Source organism: Euleptes europaea, chromosome 8, assembly GCF_029931775.1.
Source record: "Euleptes europaea isolate rEulEur1 chromosome 8, rEulEur1.hap1, whole genome shotgun sequence".
Lineage (NCBI taxonomy): Eukaryota > Metazoa > Chordata > Lepidosauria > Squamata > Sphaerodactylidae > Euleptes > Euleptes europaea.
Genome location: NC_079319.1, coordinates 47,470,721 through 47,485,716, shown reverse-complemented (window position 1 = coordinate 47,485,716; position 14,996 = coordinate 47,470,721). Strand labels below are relative to the sequence as shown.

Genomic DNA, 14,996 nt, shown 5'->3' with positions numbered 1-14,996 from the left:
GCTCTTCTTCTTTCTCTCAGCTGATCCTTGTTTTCCAATCCAGAAGAGATATGATAAGCAAACCAAGAACCCCAATACTTCCTTTCTGCCTTTTCATATATTCTTCTCAAACAAAGTTACAGGACTTAGGAAGAACTCGATGAAAATTTGCAATACACAAAAATACTGACTCTTCTTTGCTTTTCTCTGTTAGGCACTAGTGTTGGTAGTCTACAAGCCATATTTAGTACTAATCCAAAAGTCCACACCCATGATTCTAATGCCTTTCCCTCACCTGGCCAGCTCGACTAACTAGATGAGGACAAAAGGCTATTTAGGGGCCTTCCTCATAATAATTTATTCCACAAAGTAATGTTTCAATCTTTTGTTTGGAAATAAAAAAGTTAAATTGTTTTCATTTACCGGTAGTTGTTTTCTCTAAGGAAAAAAGTTGTATTCCCTCAGCCATGTGGTGAAGTCTGGGCTGAAGGGAACCTTTTAACATGCTGATTCATAGGGTCACCATGAGTCAAAAGCAACTTGATGGCACTTAACACGCACACAAAACAATCTGGATACCTCTGAAATGTGGATCAGCTCATTAAAGACTGGCTAGCCAACCAAACTCACAGTAGACCACTCAGATGACAGGTTTCACACATCTGGGCTGATTGTAATACACATTCTTCCACATCAAAGTGGTTGTGGGAAATCAGTTCTTATTCAGTCAAGATGTAGTAGTGCTGTGATTGTTTCCTCAAGACAGCCAACCTGTCATCCAGGTAGGTCGTTTGACTGTTTGCAAGTGGCTGTGCTAGCCTCTGGAAGAGTATGCTATGAGCCATGTTGCACAAATAAAAAGACATTTGTCATTTTGAATAACATGATACCATTCCACATACATCTTTAGGCCTGTTGTAAAGATTCCCTCAAATATTTTATCCAGCTAAGTGTCTGTGGTCCCAAACTCCTAATTTAAAAATGTTGATAAATGAATGATCTCTTTAGCTAATAAATGAAGTATCTCTTTAGTTATCCTTTGTCAGCAACATTCATTTTAATGGAAAGTGAGTTTACAGGGTTACATGATTGAACTACTGAGCCAAGTCAGTGTTGGCAAATGATGGGCTAAATTATTGATGTTACACACTAATGAATTCTGATGAGAAATAAAACACAGACATTACGTTTCAAGTGGTTCATAATTATTTTTGTACTTTAAAAGCAATTTTATCCTTTTGCCAAATCATACTAGTCTGTAAAACAAAAACATTGCTAGTGATTATGGCTAAAATCAGTGAGTTTGTGGCAAAAATGCTTTTCTGCATTGTCTTATGAGTAGAATGCTATGCACATGAGGCTTCTCATTTCCTTATATACTTCTGGGGAAAGATAATTAAATTAAATGTCTACATTTTAAAACCAGGGCCTTTAAATAAGTTAATTTGCTTTCCAGCCATGCTTAAGAGTTCAGCAGATATGTTTATAGTGTATGATAGAGCAACGTGTTTACTGGAGATGCGTTAAAATGCCATAATTAATTCAGGTAGTAACAAAAGGAGGGTAGCTGCCAAAAATGGCTCTCTGTATTTCTAAGACATGATGCATGTTAAAAGAGGAGGGGCTCAAGTTAGTCAAAGTTACCTGTCTTAAAAATCTGTTAGTAAAGTTAGAATTACAAATCATCAGATAACACTGTCGGGTTAATATTAATTCTTGGTCATTTTAATGATTTGACATGCATACTCTTTTTGTTAGAATAAGCATTTCAAAATATGTTTAAAATACCAAGTATAAACACCAGGAAAATGTCATTGGATGATATATAATATACCTCTTTTCTTGCCCCACAATATGTTTTAATGGAAAATATAGAATAGTATCTATGCTTAAGTAGCTTCACAACATTAATGGCAATGTATGTAAGAGGTAAAAATGTTTTACAGGTGTTGTGGATCTAAATATGATGTCCAGTCTGATAGTCCCAAAATATAAGATAAAACATATGAGGTTATATCTCTTTCATTGCAACATTTTCAACTATTGAAAGAAAAGTTTCATCCAAACTCCACCAATATGGTATGAAATGCAAGCCTCAATGCTAGCATTTAATTCATTCAACAGCTTGAACATCATGCCGTTACCTATGCTTAATTTATATTAGAACTGTGCCTTGTGAACATATAACCAATTACATAAATGTAAAGGTGCATGGGTACTCATAAGAATGCATGTGTATTTCAAGGGCGGAAATCATCTGTTGGAGACCTTCCCAATTCCCATCTGAGAGGCTATAAGAAATGCTTTGCATATATGGTACATTTGAGACCCCTTTGAACCAAAATGATTGAAAACTGAGGCCTCTGGCATGCTGGGTTGGCACTAACCTAGGTGGAGCTACTAATGGTGGATGTGGGTCACTTGAGGAATGAAAGGGTAGAATTCAGTCTATAAATAGAGAGAAATGGGAACTGGAGTGTGAAGTTAACAGTACAGTGGTCTAGGGAAATAACTGTCTGACTGCTGAGACCAGGTTACTTCTGATAGGAAGTAGTGATAGTAAGGAAGGTGCTAGATTAAGGATAGGCCCAAAGACATAAGGAAAGAAGCAACACTTCAGCAGGTTCTCTCTGGCAGCAGATCTGGTGGCTGAAACATGGATAAGGAAGAGAAAATTGGTGCCCAGAAGCGTAAATAAACATGTTATGGGAAGGACAGGCTCCATGATATAGTATCCTTCTCCCACAACAGAACAGTAGAAGCACTGCTGGAGGACTTTAGATGGATGACAGGATGTTTAAAAGGTAATACGCTTTGAACAAAGTAATGTCTTGCCACAGGAGCAACAGTGGTTTAATACAGAGAGATACCAAAGGGAGCCCATCAGGTCAACATCACCATTTATATTGTTTTGCAAAATACTAAATTTCATAAAGTTTAATGGGAGTTTTAACTGAGAGGAAATTAAATGAAAAAGAAAGAATTGTTGGTCTATATCATGGTAAAGGAACATACCATTGGAAATCAGAAGCAGCTGTAGTCTCCATAAACTGCAAATGTTTCAGAATACTTGTATTATCTGCTAGTCCCATGGTTTAACTTCAACTACTGACCCCACCAGTTGCCATCATATTACCAAGATTAGTCCATAATTTCAGGTGAAATCTGATGTATTTATGTCATTGAAGAGGCTACAATCTGCACAGTTCTGATTTGTGTAGCATCCGAGTCATTGTTATACCCACAAAATCATCCACGAGGGCAGGGATCACAGTAGGAGGAACTAAGCCATACCGTGGCCTGCTTGGAGGTCCTAGATGCTACTACATGCATCAGATTTTAGGCATAATGAAAAAGCATAGTCCCCATGTGTGGGCAGAAGACACATACATCCGGTGTGGTATAAAGGAAGTCAGTCAGTAAGTAAACAATCAGACATCTAGGGCTTCTGGCAGGCTGTGGCCTAAATGGCAAAGGTCATTCCCACCCCTACCCCCCTGCCTCAGATCTCTGCATTCCTAGGCAAGTTGCACCCTTCTAACTTTAACCGATGTGGGGTATTCAGGATTGCACTGCACATCTGTTGTGCCTGCTCAGGGGTCTCCAGGCAATGGTAGGTGTGGATGGCATCACTAGTGGACAACATAGCCTATAACTTCTCCCAACTAAGATCCGTTTTGGATCCTCCACAGACTCTGTCCAGAATCTGAGCCACAATGGATCCAAGTGGATTGGACTGCTATCTGCTACTGAATCCAGATAGTACCAGATTTTTCTGGTGTCATCTTTGCAAATAAATACAGGCTTCTCTGCTTCTGAAGTGAATGGAACCAATCAGAATGACTGAGTGAAATGAATCTTATGTAAAAGTCATTCTCATGAAAGATAACTGTCAAATTTTACCAACAGATGATCATATTGTTTCTATTAGAATTTAAATTTAAATTGATAAAGTAAGTAAATTGGAAAACCTGATCACATCTTCAACTTTACAATAAATAATGGAAACTAAAAATAAACAACAGAGATAATTAAAAACTAACAAATAGCTGATACCATTGTTCACTTGATACCATACACCACATGCCTGTCAAAGTAAAATTAACAGGTTATAAAGAGAGTATAACCAGCATACACAATAACTTAAATCACAGGGAGAAATGCAAGAAGGAATATATACCGTATTTTTCGCTCCATAAGACGCACCTGACCATAAGACACATCTAGTTTTTAGAGGAGGAAAACAAGAAAAAATATATACTGAATCAAATGGTGTACTGCCCGTGGAAGCCTGATGGGGGGGTCTTTAAACTCCTCCGCGCTGCCATCCCAGGCAGCGCAGAACACTTTCAAGACCCCCCCCCCGCCCGGCTTCTAGGGACTCCCTGGAAGCTTGGCGGGGGGTCTTTAAACTCCCCTGCGCTGCCTGGGATGGCAGCGCGGAGGAGTTTAACCTCCCCCCAGCGCTTCCTGGTCCTGAGGCTGCGCTGGGCGGCTGGGAGGGGCCTCCCGCCCCCCAGCTGGCTGGCGGCGTCCCAGCCGGCTTCCAGGGTGGCCCGGCTCCGCGCCCCGCTACCGCTGCACTGGGCGGCTGGGAGGGGCCTCCCAACCCCCAGCTGGCTGGCAGCTTCCTAGCCAGCTCCCGGGGCGTGCCGGCTCTGCACTGGGCTGCCGCAGCCGGGGGTCGGCCATGGCTCCCAGGGCCTCTCACAGCTTTGCCCTTCTCCCCGGGGGCCGGATTCACACACATTCACTCCATAAGATGCACAGACATTTCCCCTCACTTTTGAGGAGGAAAAAAGTGCATCTTATGGAGCGAAAAAGATGGTAGGTTTTAAAAATATTCCACCTTGAGAACTCTTATAATCCACCTGTGTAAGAATGACAGAGAAAAAAATGTAGTTAAATTTATGATCACTTGAAAAGTAAAAAGGAAACCATAAATGAAAGGGCTGTTCAAAAGACAGGTGTATACTGGTTGTATTTTACAAGGGCAAAGAGGGTACTAACTCTGGATGAGTTGTTCTGGTGTTGGGTTGCAAGACTGCAACTGGAGTCTGGGGCTGTAGTTTTAAGAACAGTAAGCCAGGAAAATTCGCATCCCTCTTCCCTCAGTGATAGTTCATTTTAATTCCAGAGTGGTCGGCTGCTGACATTATTTGCTTCCACATATCACAAGGCAAAGAGAGGACAAAAGTATGAACTGCATCTTCTGAAAGGAGGAATACTGAAAGGATATGGCACTCAGTTGGGAAACATCACATAGAGAGCCTATCGTTAATGCAAGTATATCAGATAAATGAAAGATGTTCATTGCCTGTATAAATCCTCTCATCATACATATCTAGTGAATGTACAAAAGCTAAAAGTACTGCAGAGCTGAAATGCTGTGCTGGTCTTAGATCCTCATCATCATATTTGAATCATAGGTAGGCACAATTATAAATACTTCCCACATTATGATTTTATTTTTTTTACATCATGAGGCTTACTTCTGGAACTAACTTCATGACAACACCTGGAACTTGTACAGTGAGACAAATGAGTGAGGGGGGAAAGCAATTAATACTAGGGCTGTTGAAAAAAGAATTCGGGAAAATTTGGGTTTGGGTTGAATTGGCCTTTCCCTCCCGGGAAAACTCAAATGCCAAATTCCCCTATACCAGTAAAGGTGGGAATTCGGCTTTAAATTCGGGATTCCTGAAAAATTCGGCCATTTAAACCCATTAAACCCATTTTGGGGCTTTCCGTGGTCTTGGGGGGGGGCATTTTTGCAGGTAGAAATCCAAAGTTTTCAGGGTAGCTTGAAGGGACTCTCCTTGCAAGAACCCCCAAGTTTGGTGAAAATTGGGTCAGGGGGTCCGAAGTTATGGGGTCTGGAAGGGATCACCCCCTTCCTCCATTAAAACCAATACAAATGGTTTTGAATGCATTCCTATGGAGAAAGGGGGGTGACCCCTTCCAAGCCCCATAACTTCCCAATCTTCACCAAACCTGGGGGTTCTTACCAGGAGAGTCCCTTCAAGCTACCCTGAAAATCTCGGACCTCTACCTGCAAAAATGCCCCTTCAGGAGCTTTGCAAAAAACATTCCCATTGCTTATCATTGGTGAGAAAAAAAAGTTGTCATCTTAATTGCAGTGATCCAGATCTCAGGCCAGGTGTGAAGAAAAGGAGGAAATGCTAATGAGCTCTTTCTCACCAGTGATAAGCAATGGGAATTTTTTTTGCAAAACACCTGGGGGGCATTTTTGCAGGTTGGGGTCCCAAATTTTCAGGGTAGTAGGAAGGGACCCTCCTTGCAAGAACCCCCAAGTTTGGTAAAGATGGGGTCAGGGGGTCCGGAGTTATGGGGCCTGGAATTGCTTGTTTTCTCTTGAGTGTTAGGACTAAAGTACACAAGAAGTTCAATCTCATACAACCTGACCCCAACATTGTTTAAAATTTCATTTTACAAAATGTAGCTGTAGAGGCTGAAGTGTGCAATGGAAAAGCCACATGCAAGTTTTCTGCCAAATTTCCACCCTCCAAATCCTTTTGTCCCTGTGAGGGAAAAGATATGGGTGTCCATTGCTTTTTGCAGCCTCTGTGGCTGCATTTGTAAAGCAGCAACAGTGAAAAGTTGGAGGAACATTACACGTGTGAGGGTAACATGTAGTTTGGCTTTAAGGTGAAATGTCCAGGCTCCAGAATGGATCTAAATGGGATACTCAATATGGTTTAATAAGATTGGCTCCTGAATCTATGACACTGTTATTTAATGAGCTACTTCCTCTGATGCCATTTTACAGAGATTTCTCCAATACCATCTAGCAAGATGTGAGCTGTGAGAAAATGTTTTATAGAAATATTGCTATCTAATGAAAAGAAATAACGTATGAGCCATCTCTCACCACACATTGAAACCTCACAATGGTTGTAATAAAACAACTATCAGGCATGAAAACACCTTGTTGCCCTGCTTGCTCCTCCTACCTCTTCTCAGCATTGACCTTGACTGAAAACTTTCTGGTCTGATCATGCTCCAATCTGATGTGGTATTCAAACAAAGCCACCAAAGCAACTTGGAGTTTGTTTCCCCCCACAATCCAGGATTCTGATTGTTCATGATATTTTTCAGGAGGGGGGCACCTGTGCTCAAGTGTCACAGCAAAATGGATAGGGTTCCAGGTCCCTCTTTGCCACTAGTGGGAAGTTTTTGGGGCAGAGCCTGAGGAGAGCGGGGTTTGGGGAGGGGAGGGACTTCAATGCCATACAGTCCAATTGCCAAAGCAGCTATTTTCTCCACGTGAACTGATCTCTATCGGCTGGAGATCAGTTGTAATAGCAGGAGATCTCCAGCTAGTATCTGGAGGTTGGCAACCCGAAAAATGGAGCTTGATCAAACTGGGACATTTTCAGTCAAAGTCTGCCCATGAGAGGTGGGAGGAGCAAGGAAAGCACGGAAGCTGGGTTTGTGCCTGACTGCCATTTAATGAAAGCCACACATGCCTAAAAAAAAACCAGCACAGAGATTATTCTACACCAAAGTCCAGTGAGTATGTGGCAATTTTAGCTAAATCCTGTCAACAAATATTATTTCTTACCGACGTTCATTTAGAAGCTACCTAAAAGTGATAAAATCTATGCTAAAGAAATCAGATGTGAAAATCCAACAATGTTCTTTAGCATGGTAATAATGAGAGAGGCAAGGAATGTCCTGTAATATTCTGAAGGATTTTAACAGCAATCCTTGTGTTTCAACTATTTGAAATAAATGTATTTATAATTATACATTGAAGGTTTCTGAGACTCAATTGGAATTTCTTTTTAAAAATATCTATCTGCGGTTCATGTGCTAACCTACTGGATTCATCCTTCATGCAATTCCAGTTTATTAAAGAGGTTAAAAATTTACAAAACTCTGATGGGATATGGTTTTAATGCTTCATCACACCACCCATCATTTGCTTTTCAATCTAGATCAGAATGATCTTTCCTACTTCCCTGCAATCACCTACCTGCACAGCTAATATTTTCTGAACATTCTCATGAGAGTCTAGCTGGAACTTCGCCAGCCCAGCTTGGCTATAGAGGCCTCGCAGTCTGAAGTACTCCACCAATACCTTGTGCATCTTGCTTTGCAGCCGAAAGAGCTAAAGGAGGAAAGGGGAAAAAAATAAGTCAGCGCGGGAGAGGAAATTAATGGCAGTGTTCAAGAAGAATTATGGAGGGAAATATAGAAAGCAGTCAATAGCCCATTCTGCACTGTACGGACCTGACAGGAATTTCACAGTCTCTTGATTTTTCAGCCCACTCATGTGCATTCATCAGAAACCAGTCACATCTGGCTGCTAGGATGGGGGGTTAATTTTCTCTAAATGCCTCAGCAGTTTTGTTCTAGCTGAGGCAAACTCTGTGACTGCAAAGCTGATGAGTAAAATATTTCTACTTCACCCAGTTTAACTCAAAACCGATAGCCTCAGGACATATTGAACCTTTCTTAAAAAAATAATCTTTTGAAGCATTTTGAATGGCACATCAGGTCAGGCCAAAGTTTAAAATGCAAGTTTAAGACTTTGATGGACACTGTGGCTCATTTTTCCTTGTAAAGCTTATCATAGCTTGGCAATGTGTGCTTCAGAGCATGACAAAACTAAAGAGAATTAACTTCACCATCAGCGGCTGAGGGAGAACAATAACAGGAAAGAAATTTCCAGATAGAACTCCCTATTAATCTACCTAGCTATAACCATGTGACACGAAAGCATCTCACTGTACTAAATTGCAGTTAAAGCAGCAGCTGAAAGTGACAGTACTGTATCTATATATCTAGACACCAGCATGAGTCTACACGGATGTGTGGAAATTCATTTCACAGAGGACATTTCAGATGTGAAGTTTTCCCTCCTTACGTATATTTCTGGCTGTACAAGAATTTCGTTAAAAAGGTTTTCAAAGCTTGACAGTTATTCCTACCATAATTTTGACAATTTGTTTTGATATCAGCATTATTTTTAGAGGTTCTCCCTTAAAATTCCACACATGTAAAATCTGCCATTCACATTTGAGGAACATCCACAGGACAAATGTGTGAATATCTAATATTTATTTTTAAATGATATATGAGACATGAGGATCCTAAGAATGGTGCAGCAAGATGTACATAGTCAGGTGAAATCTAAACTTGCCCCCCCCCAAGCCTGTGTGAAATACTGAACTATTTTTGAAACTAAGATGTTCAAAGACACTGCCCTCACCCCACCCCTCAAAGTCCCACTGGCCTTGTCTAATATGGTCCTTTGAATCTTGGACACAACATTGTTTAGAAATTAGCAATAGAAACCATTGATAATCCTGAACATGGCAAATCAATAAATCTAATGTCAAGATGGCCCCATCTACAAATACTTAAATCTGTGGACTGGGGCAGTGTTGAGAGGAGATTCCCCCCCCCCAAAAAAAACTTGGGGGACGCCCCAGGCTTGCAGAAAACCCACATATTTTAAAAGGAGGGGTTACAAAATAATAAACAGAGCAGTTGTCTGTGCGTGTGCAAGCAACTGTCTTCTGATCATTGCTGTTGGCAGGTGGGAGAAGAACGAGAGCTTCTTCCTCCCATGCCTGTTGCTCAAGCTACAGTGTGAGAGGCAGAGTATAAGTCACCACTGCTTCCTCCCTCCGTTCCTGAAGCAACGGCTCTAGAGGTGGGCCAGGAGAAGTGGGAGCCTCTGCCAGGGAGGAGAGTCCACTCTCTCCTGCCAAACCATCAGGCCCACCACGACTGCAACTGCTGCCACAGCAGCAGCATGAGGTACACATCTGTGGTGGTGGGTAGAGTGATGGGGGGGAATGTGGTTGTGCGAGCAAGGTGCCAGGGAGAGGGATGGGTGGGCAGCCAGGCACAGCAGACTGGAGGGGGTTGGTGAGCAACCCCCCCTTGCATTTTGCAAGTTCCTTATCTCTGGTTCTATATGAAATAGCTTTAAAGCAAAAATCATGCCGGAACAATTCCAATACAATGTCAGTCACTATTATCAGTGCGTGATCTTTCTATGCATACTGTCTACTAGACTGAAACTCTGACAGAAATATTCACAAATCTTCCAGTCTGATGAAGTCAATAGCATACATAAAACATGAATAAAATTCTTTCCATCAGATAGAGAAACCATACTTCAGTGGCCAATACTTTGTACCCTGTCCAAATCTAGTTTTCAAAATGGATTCTTTGCAATGAAGATAGACAAGCAGAAAACCACAAGGACTTGTGGGAGCATCTAATTTCCCCCTCCCTCACTAGGGCTGCCCTGTCCTTCTTTGCCACCAGCGGGAGGTTTTTGGGGTGGAGCCTGAGGAGGGCGGGGTTTGGGGAGGGGAGGGGAGGGACTTCAATACCAGAGTCCAATTGCCAAAGTGGCCATTTTCTCCAGGGGAACTGATCTCTATTGGGTGGAGATCAGTTGTAATAGCAAGAGATCTCCAGCTACTACCTGGAGGTTGGCAACCCTATTCCTCACTATTTCTTCTTTCCCTTCCCTAAAAGCCCCCAAAGCCTCTCCCTTTTTCCTGATTCCTTCTGTCCTACACACCCAGTATCCATCCTGACTTGATCTCTCCCCCATCTTCAGCTTTCTCTCCCCCACCCCAGCAGCCTCTACCTAGGAAAACTATGGCCCAGTTGTGTGGTGCTGGCCACTGGGCTATGCCCACTTGCGTCCTAGGAATCCCTAAAGGACTTATGGGGGGCACCTCACTTTTCCCTTATCCCCTCCCCATATTATTTCCCCTTTCCCTACTCCTGGCAACCCCTATATCCTCTCCCCTTTCTCAGCTTCTTTCTCTCCTTCTCAGCCATTCACTAACCTGCCTTTTATCTGCCTCCCATTTTCAGCTATATTTATTATTTATTGACTTGATTTATACCCTCCTTTTCTCCACGGTGGGGACCAAAGAATCTTTCATTATTCTCCTTTCCTCTTTTCTCCTCAAAACAACCCTGTGAGGTAGGTTAGGCTGGTCCAAAATCACCCAGTGAGCTTCCATAGGAAGATGCAGATTCAAACCTGGGTCTTATAGACCCTACTCTGAAGCTCTAACGGCTACACCACACTGGCTTTCATAGGGTGGCTGCTGTTGAACAGCAGGAAGCAGCCAGGCCTAGCTGAGTCATGCAAGTTGGGTGGTATCACGTCACCCAGAGGTTACTTCCAGGTCTAGGGTTGCTGACCTGGTGGGACCTGGGAATCTCTCAGAATTACAACTAAATGCCAGATATCAGAGATCTGTCCCCCTGGAGAAAATGACTGCTTTGGAGGATGGACTATGGCATTATATTCAGCTGAGGCCCCTCTCTTCCCCTAGGGTTGCCAGGTGCCCGGTGGTGGTAGGCATACCCCTGGCAATTCACCCCTCTGCCTGTCGACCCGCTGAGGGTCAGCAGGCAAACGTGCACGCGCGGGTACATACTGCGGCATGTCACTTCTGGTTTACAACCGGAAGCCTCGACTTGTGAGGGGCCTTACACCACTCAAACTTCCAGTTTGGGGCAGAGCTGATTCCTTCAGCTCTGCCCCAAAAGCCTCCCACCAGAGGAGAGGTGGGACCTGGCAGCCCTATCTTCCCCAAACCCTGCCCTCCTTAGACTCCACCACAAAATCTCCAGAAATTTCCCAGCATGGAGCTGGCAACCCTAGGTAGTCCTGGCCCTAATGGGTTGATAGGTGAAACAGTTGTGGGGAGAGTTAACACAACCCCTCCCTGAATCCTGATCCAAGTAGGGGTGTGTGTGTCTTGTGGCTTCTGTTTGCAGCTTAATTACATTCTGAAGAATTCAATCCTGGATTTCCAATGTCATGTGTAGTTAGGATGCCTGGCAACTGGTGGGAGGATTGAGGGCGAGGGGAAATGGTGGGGGGCTGGTGGCATGAGTGTGATGACATTTCTATGATTCTATACCTTAGGCAGATGATGAGAGTGAGGGCATCTTGGCCATCTTCTAGTCACTGGGGGTGGGGAGGGGGGAGGTAGTTGTGAATTTCCTGCATTGTGCGGGGGGTTGGACCTGATGGCCCTGGTGGTCCCTTCCAACTCTATGATTATATGATTCTACATTACTTCCAAGTGTGTGTTGAGTGCAATTATGTCATTTGGAAGCAACAGTGGTAGCTCTAGGAATTATGAAACTCTATGGTTTTACCATAGAGTTTCTGGTGATGCCTATAGCTACTGCTGTTGCTTCTGGGATTTTCTTGGAGGTGATATCAACACACTCGTGGCACCAGGGGGTTGGCTGGTCTATGTGTAGTCTAAATGGTATCAGATTAGTAATTCAAAGGACATGATACCTTTTGTTTTACCCTAGGGAGATGGCAACACAAGAGGATTCATTATCAGGTAAAATTATAATGTAAACCCATGGGGACTTTATAATATCAAATGTAGCCATAAACATAAGGTTTCAATTTATAGCTCCAGGCTTTAAAACTTTGGATCCATATGTGATGAAGGGAGATTTCGATTTCTGTTCAACAGCAACGCATTTTGTAAAATGGAGGGGGATTTCAAAAGCAGTTTGTGATATGACATATGATATTGTAATATATTTTTAAAAGAAAGATGTTTTTATAATCCTGCTAGGTGTGCAAACCCTAAACTCCTCTTTAGCTCTTACCCAAACCCTATATTTCAGGGGCCTTGCACTAAACTAAAATAAAAAGAGAGATTACTATTTCCAAGAAGTTTATAAACTAAAAGGGAGAGGGAAAAAGGAAGGGATTAATATGAGCAAATGCTGTTATATGTACTTAAACTTGGTTTCAGTTAGGGATCAGGATTATGGGGTTAAACCAAAGACTTTGCAGAAAATGTGCATTTCTAAATCTGCCTTTTCTCTTCCAAATGATAATTAAACGTATCAGACAATCCAATATGTGCCACATTAATTTAATAATGCAATGTGATGTTGCATACTAAGTAAACGATATAAGCCGTATCAGTACCATTCATTGTTATAGCTCAAACAATGTCAAAACAAATCTACAGGTTTTGGCAATGCAAAAATGGAAGAATTATGAGTAAAATCTAGCTAATATTTATCTTTTAATTCTATGCTAGTAGTCCAAGTGCCTAGATAAAAAGATGTTTCTTTATTGTCAAATCTGTTCCACTGAGGATTGTAGTTAAAGATTTTATAGCTTATTTAAATAAAGCTCTTTTGTCAACAACCTGTATATACTTTACGAATAAAAGCCTAATGGAAGTAGATGCAAAAAGCAGGATTTTAGTTCTTCCAGCCTTAGTCCAGATTTAAATGCTTTGAGAAAAGCAGCAATACTAAATAATGACAAAAGATGAAGTATTTTCAGAGCTAGAAATGCAGTTTCTCATTATATGACTTAATATTCTTCAATTAATTTTGGCAGTCATTAAAAACAATGGCGACTCCTGACATGCTTGTAAATAAAAGGTAGCAACCAATACGGACTGTCTTCTTTACAGTACCTAACCAATTCTTGCCATCATTCCTAGGTTACTTATTCAAGCTAAAAGAAAATTCGGTAAAACTTATTCTTTGAATCAATTAAGTATGTGGTTTTTAAATATTACAACACCAAAATCAATTAAATAATGTTTTAATTAAAACACTACATTTTCTTGAACATACTCATTTTCTTTTAGTTTTAACTTTTTGAACATTAGAAAGTTGTTCAACTGTATATTGACCCAACTGTATTGATTACTTTTTAGCCAAATTTGAATTCTTTATGTACTCTTGAGCTCTGCATGAGGAGAAGTATCTGAACTTACTAAGAAGGAGGTGAATTTCAATTTGCCAATTTTATATTTTAGTATGTTGTAGTTGTACTTTGGTCACATTATGAGAAGACAAGAGTCACTGGAAAAGACAATCATGCTAGGAAAAGTTGAAGGCAGCCAGAAAAGAGGAAGACCCAACAAGAGATGGATTGACTATATAAAAGAACCCACAGCCCTCAGTTTGCAAGGTCTGATCAAGGCTGTTAAAGTAGGACGTTTTGGAGGACACTGATTCATAGGGTTGCCATGAGTCGGAAGCGACTTGACGGCACTTAATACATGGCTTTTTTTGCTCTTCCCTCAGGTTTTGTTCTGTTTTGCCCACTCTTCCTGCTCAGTCTTGCTCATCATCATCATCATCATCATCATCATCATCATTTGTTTATTACGGTCAAAGACCAGCTTGCACAAAAAGAAATATCATAAGTAATTAAAAACAAAATGTCTGAAATTTGCTCAATAAAACATAAATTTAGTTACATCAATTCTTGGTAAAATAATCTGTTTAACATGAAAAGTCATTATAACAGCTTCTTCTGTCTGGCACAGAATCCCGCAACCTGATAGGTAATATCTTTAACAGAATCATCTAATAATAAAGTAGTATAGCTAACTCTGTCTCTATCTGGGAAGCTAGACAAAATTGGATCAATGAGCGTTTTACGTATGTCTTGATAAAATGGGCAGTGTAATAGAACATGTTCAACCGTTTCCACCATTCCTGATTGACATGGACAGAGGCGGAATTCGTAAGGGAGACGGGCATATCTCCCATCAAGAAGAGCAGATGGAAGGGCATTACAGTCTTGCTCCCTTCTTTACACACCTGCCCATCCTTCCCTTCCCTGCTTGCAGTGGAATATTTTCTGCATATTACAGTACACTGCAGTCAGCAACATTTCACGGAGGCACATTTTCACACAGCCCAATGGGAGCCCTAATGTGGCTCCCCCATCAGACCTGTTGTCACTACATGGTGCTTGGCAGCCACTTGTTTAAATAAAGAGTGAGCCAACCAGTGAATCAGCCAGTATTTATAAACACTGTGTTTTTAAAAAAGTTTTACTGCTTGGCATTCGGATAAGTCCGTGTTATATCGATGTTATTTCGCCTGCTGCACTAATACAAAAGCAGCTGCAAATCAGAAGGACTGAAACACCAAAACCCCAGATATTGCACAGCTGCAGAGCTGTTTGACAGCTGTTCAAGTCAGGGAGTGGC

General features: G+C 41.6%; 1 protein-coding gene across 1 annotated transcript in view; it reads right to left on the bottom strand.

Annotated features, from left to right (window-relative positions):
* The window catches only part of CCDC178 (coiled-coil domain containing 178), a 158,328-nt gene that overhangs the window by 3,306 nt on the left and 140,026 nt on the right, over positions 1-14,996 (bottom strand). Inside the window, exon 17 of the mRNA XM_056854741.1 lies at positions 7,979-8,113. Within this exon, the coding sequence (XP_056710719.1) occupies positions 7,979-8,113 (135 nt within the window). The remainder of the gene's footprint in view (positions 1-7,978; positions 8,114-14,996) is intronic.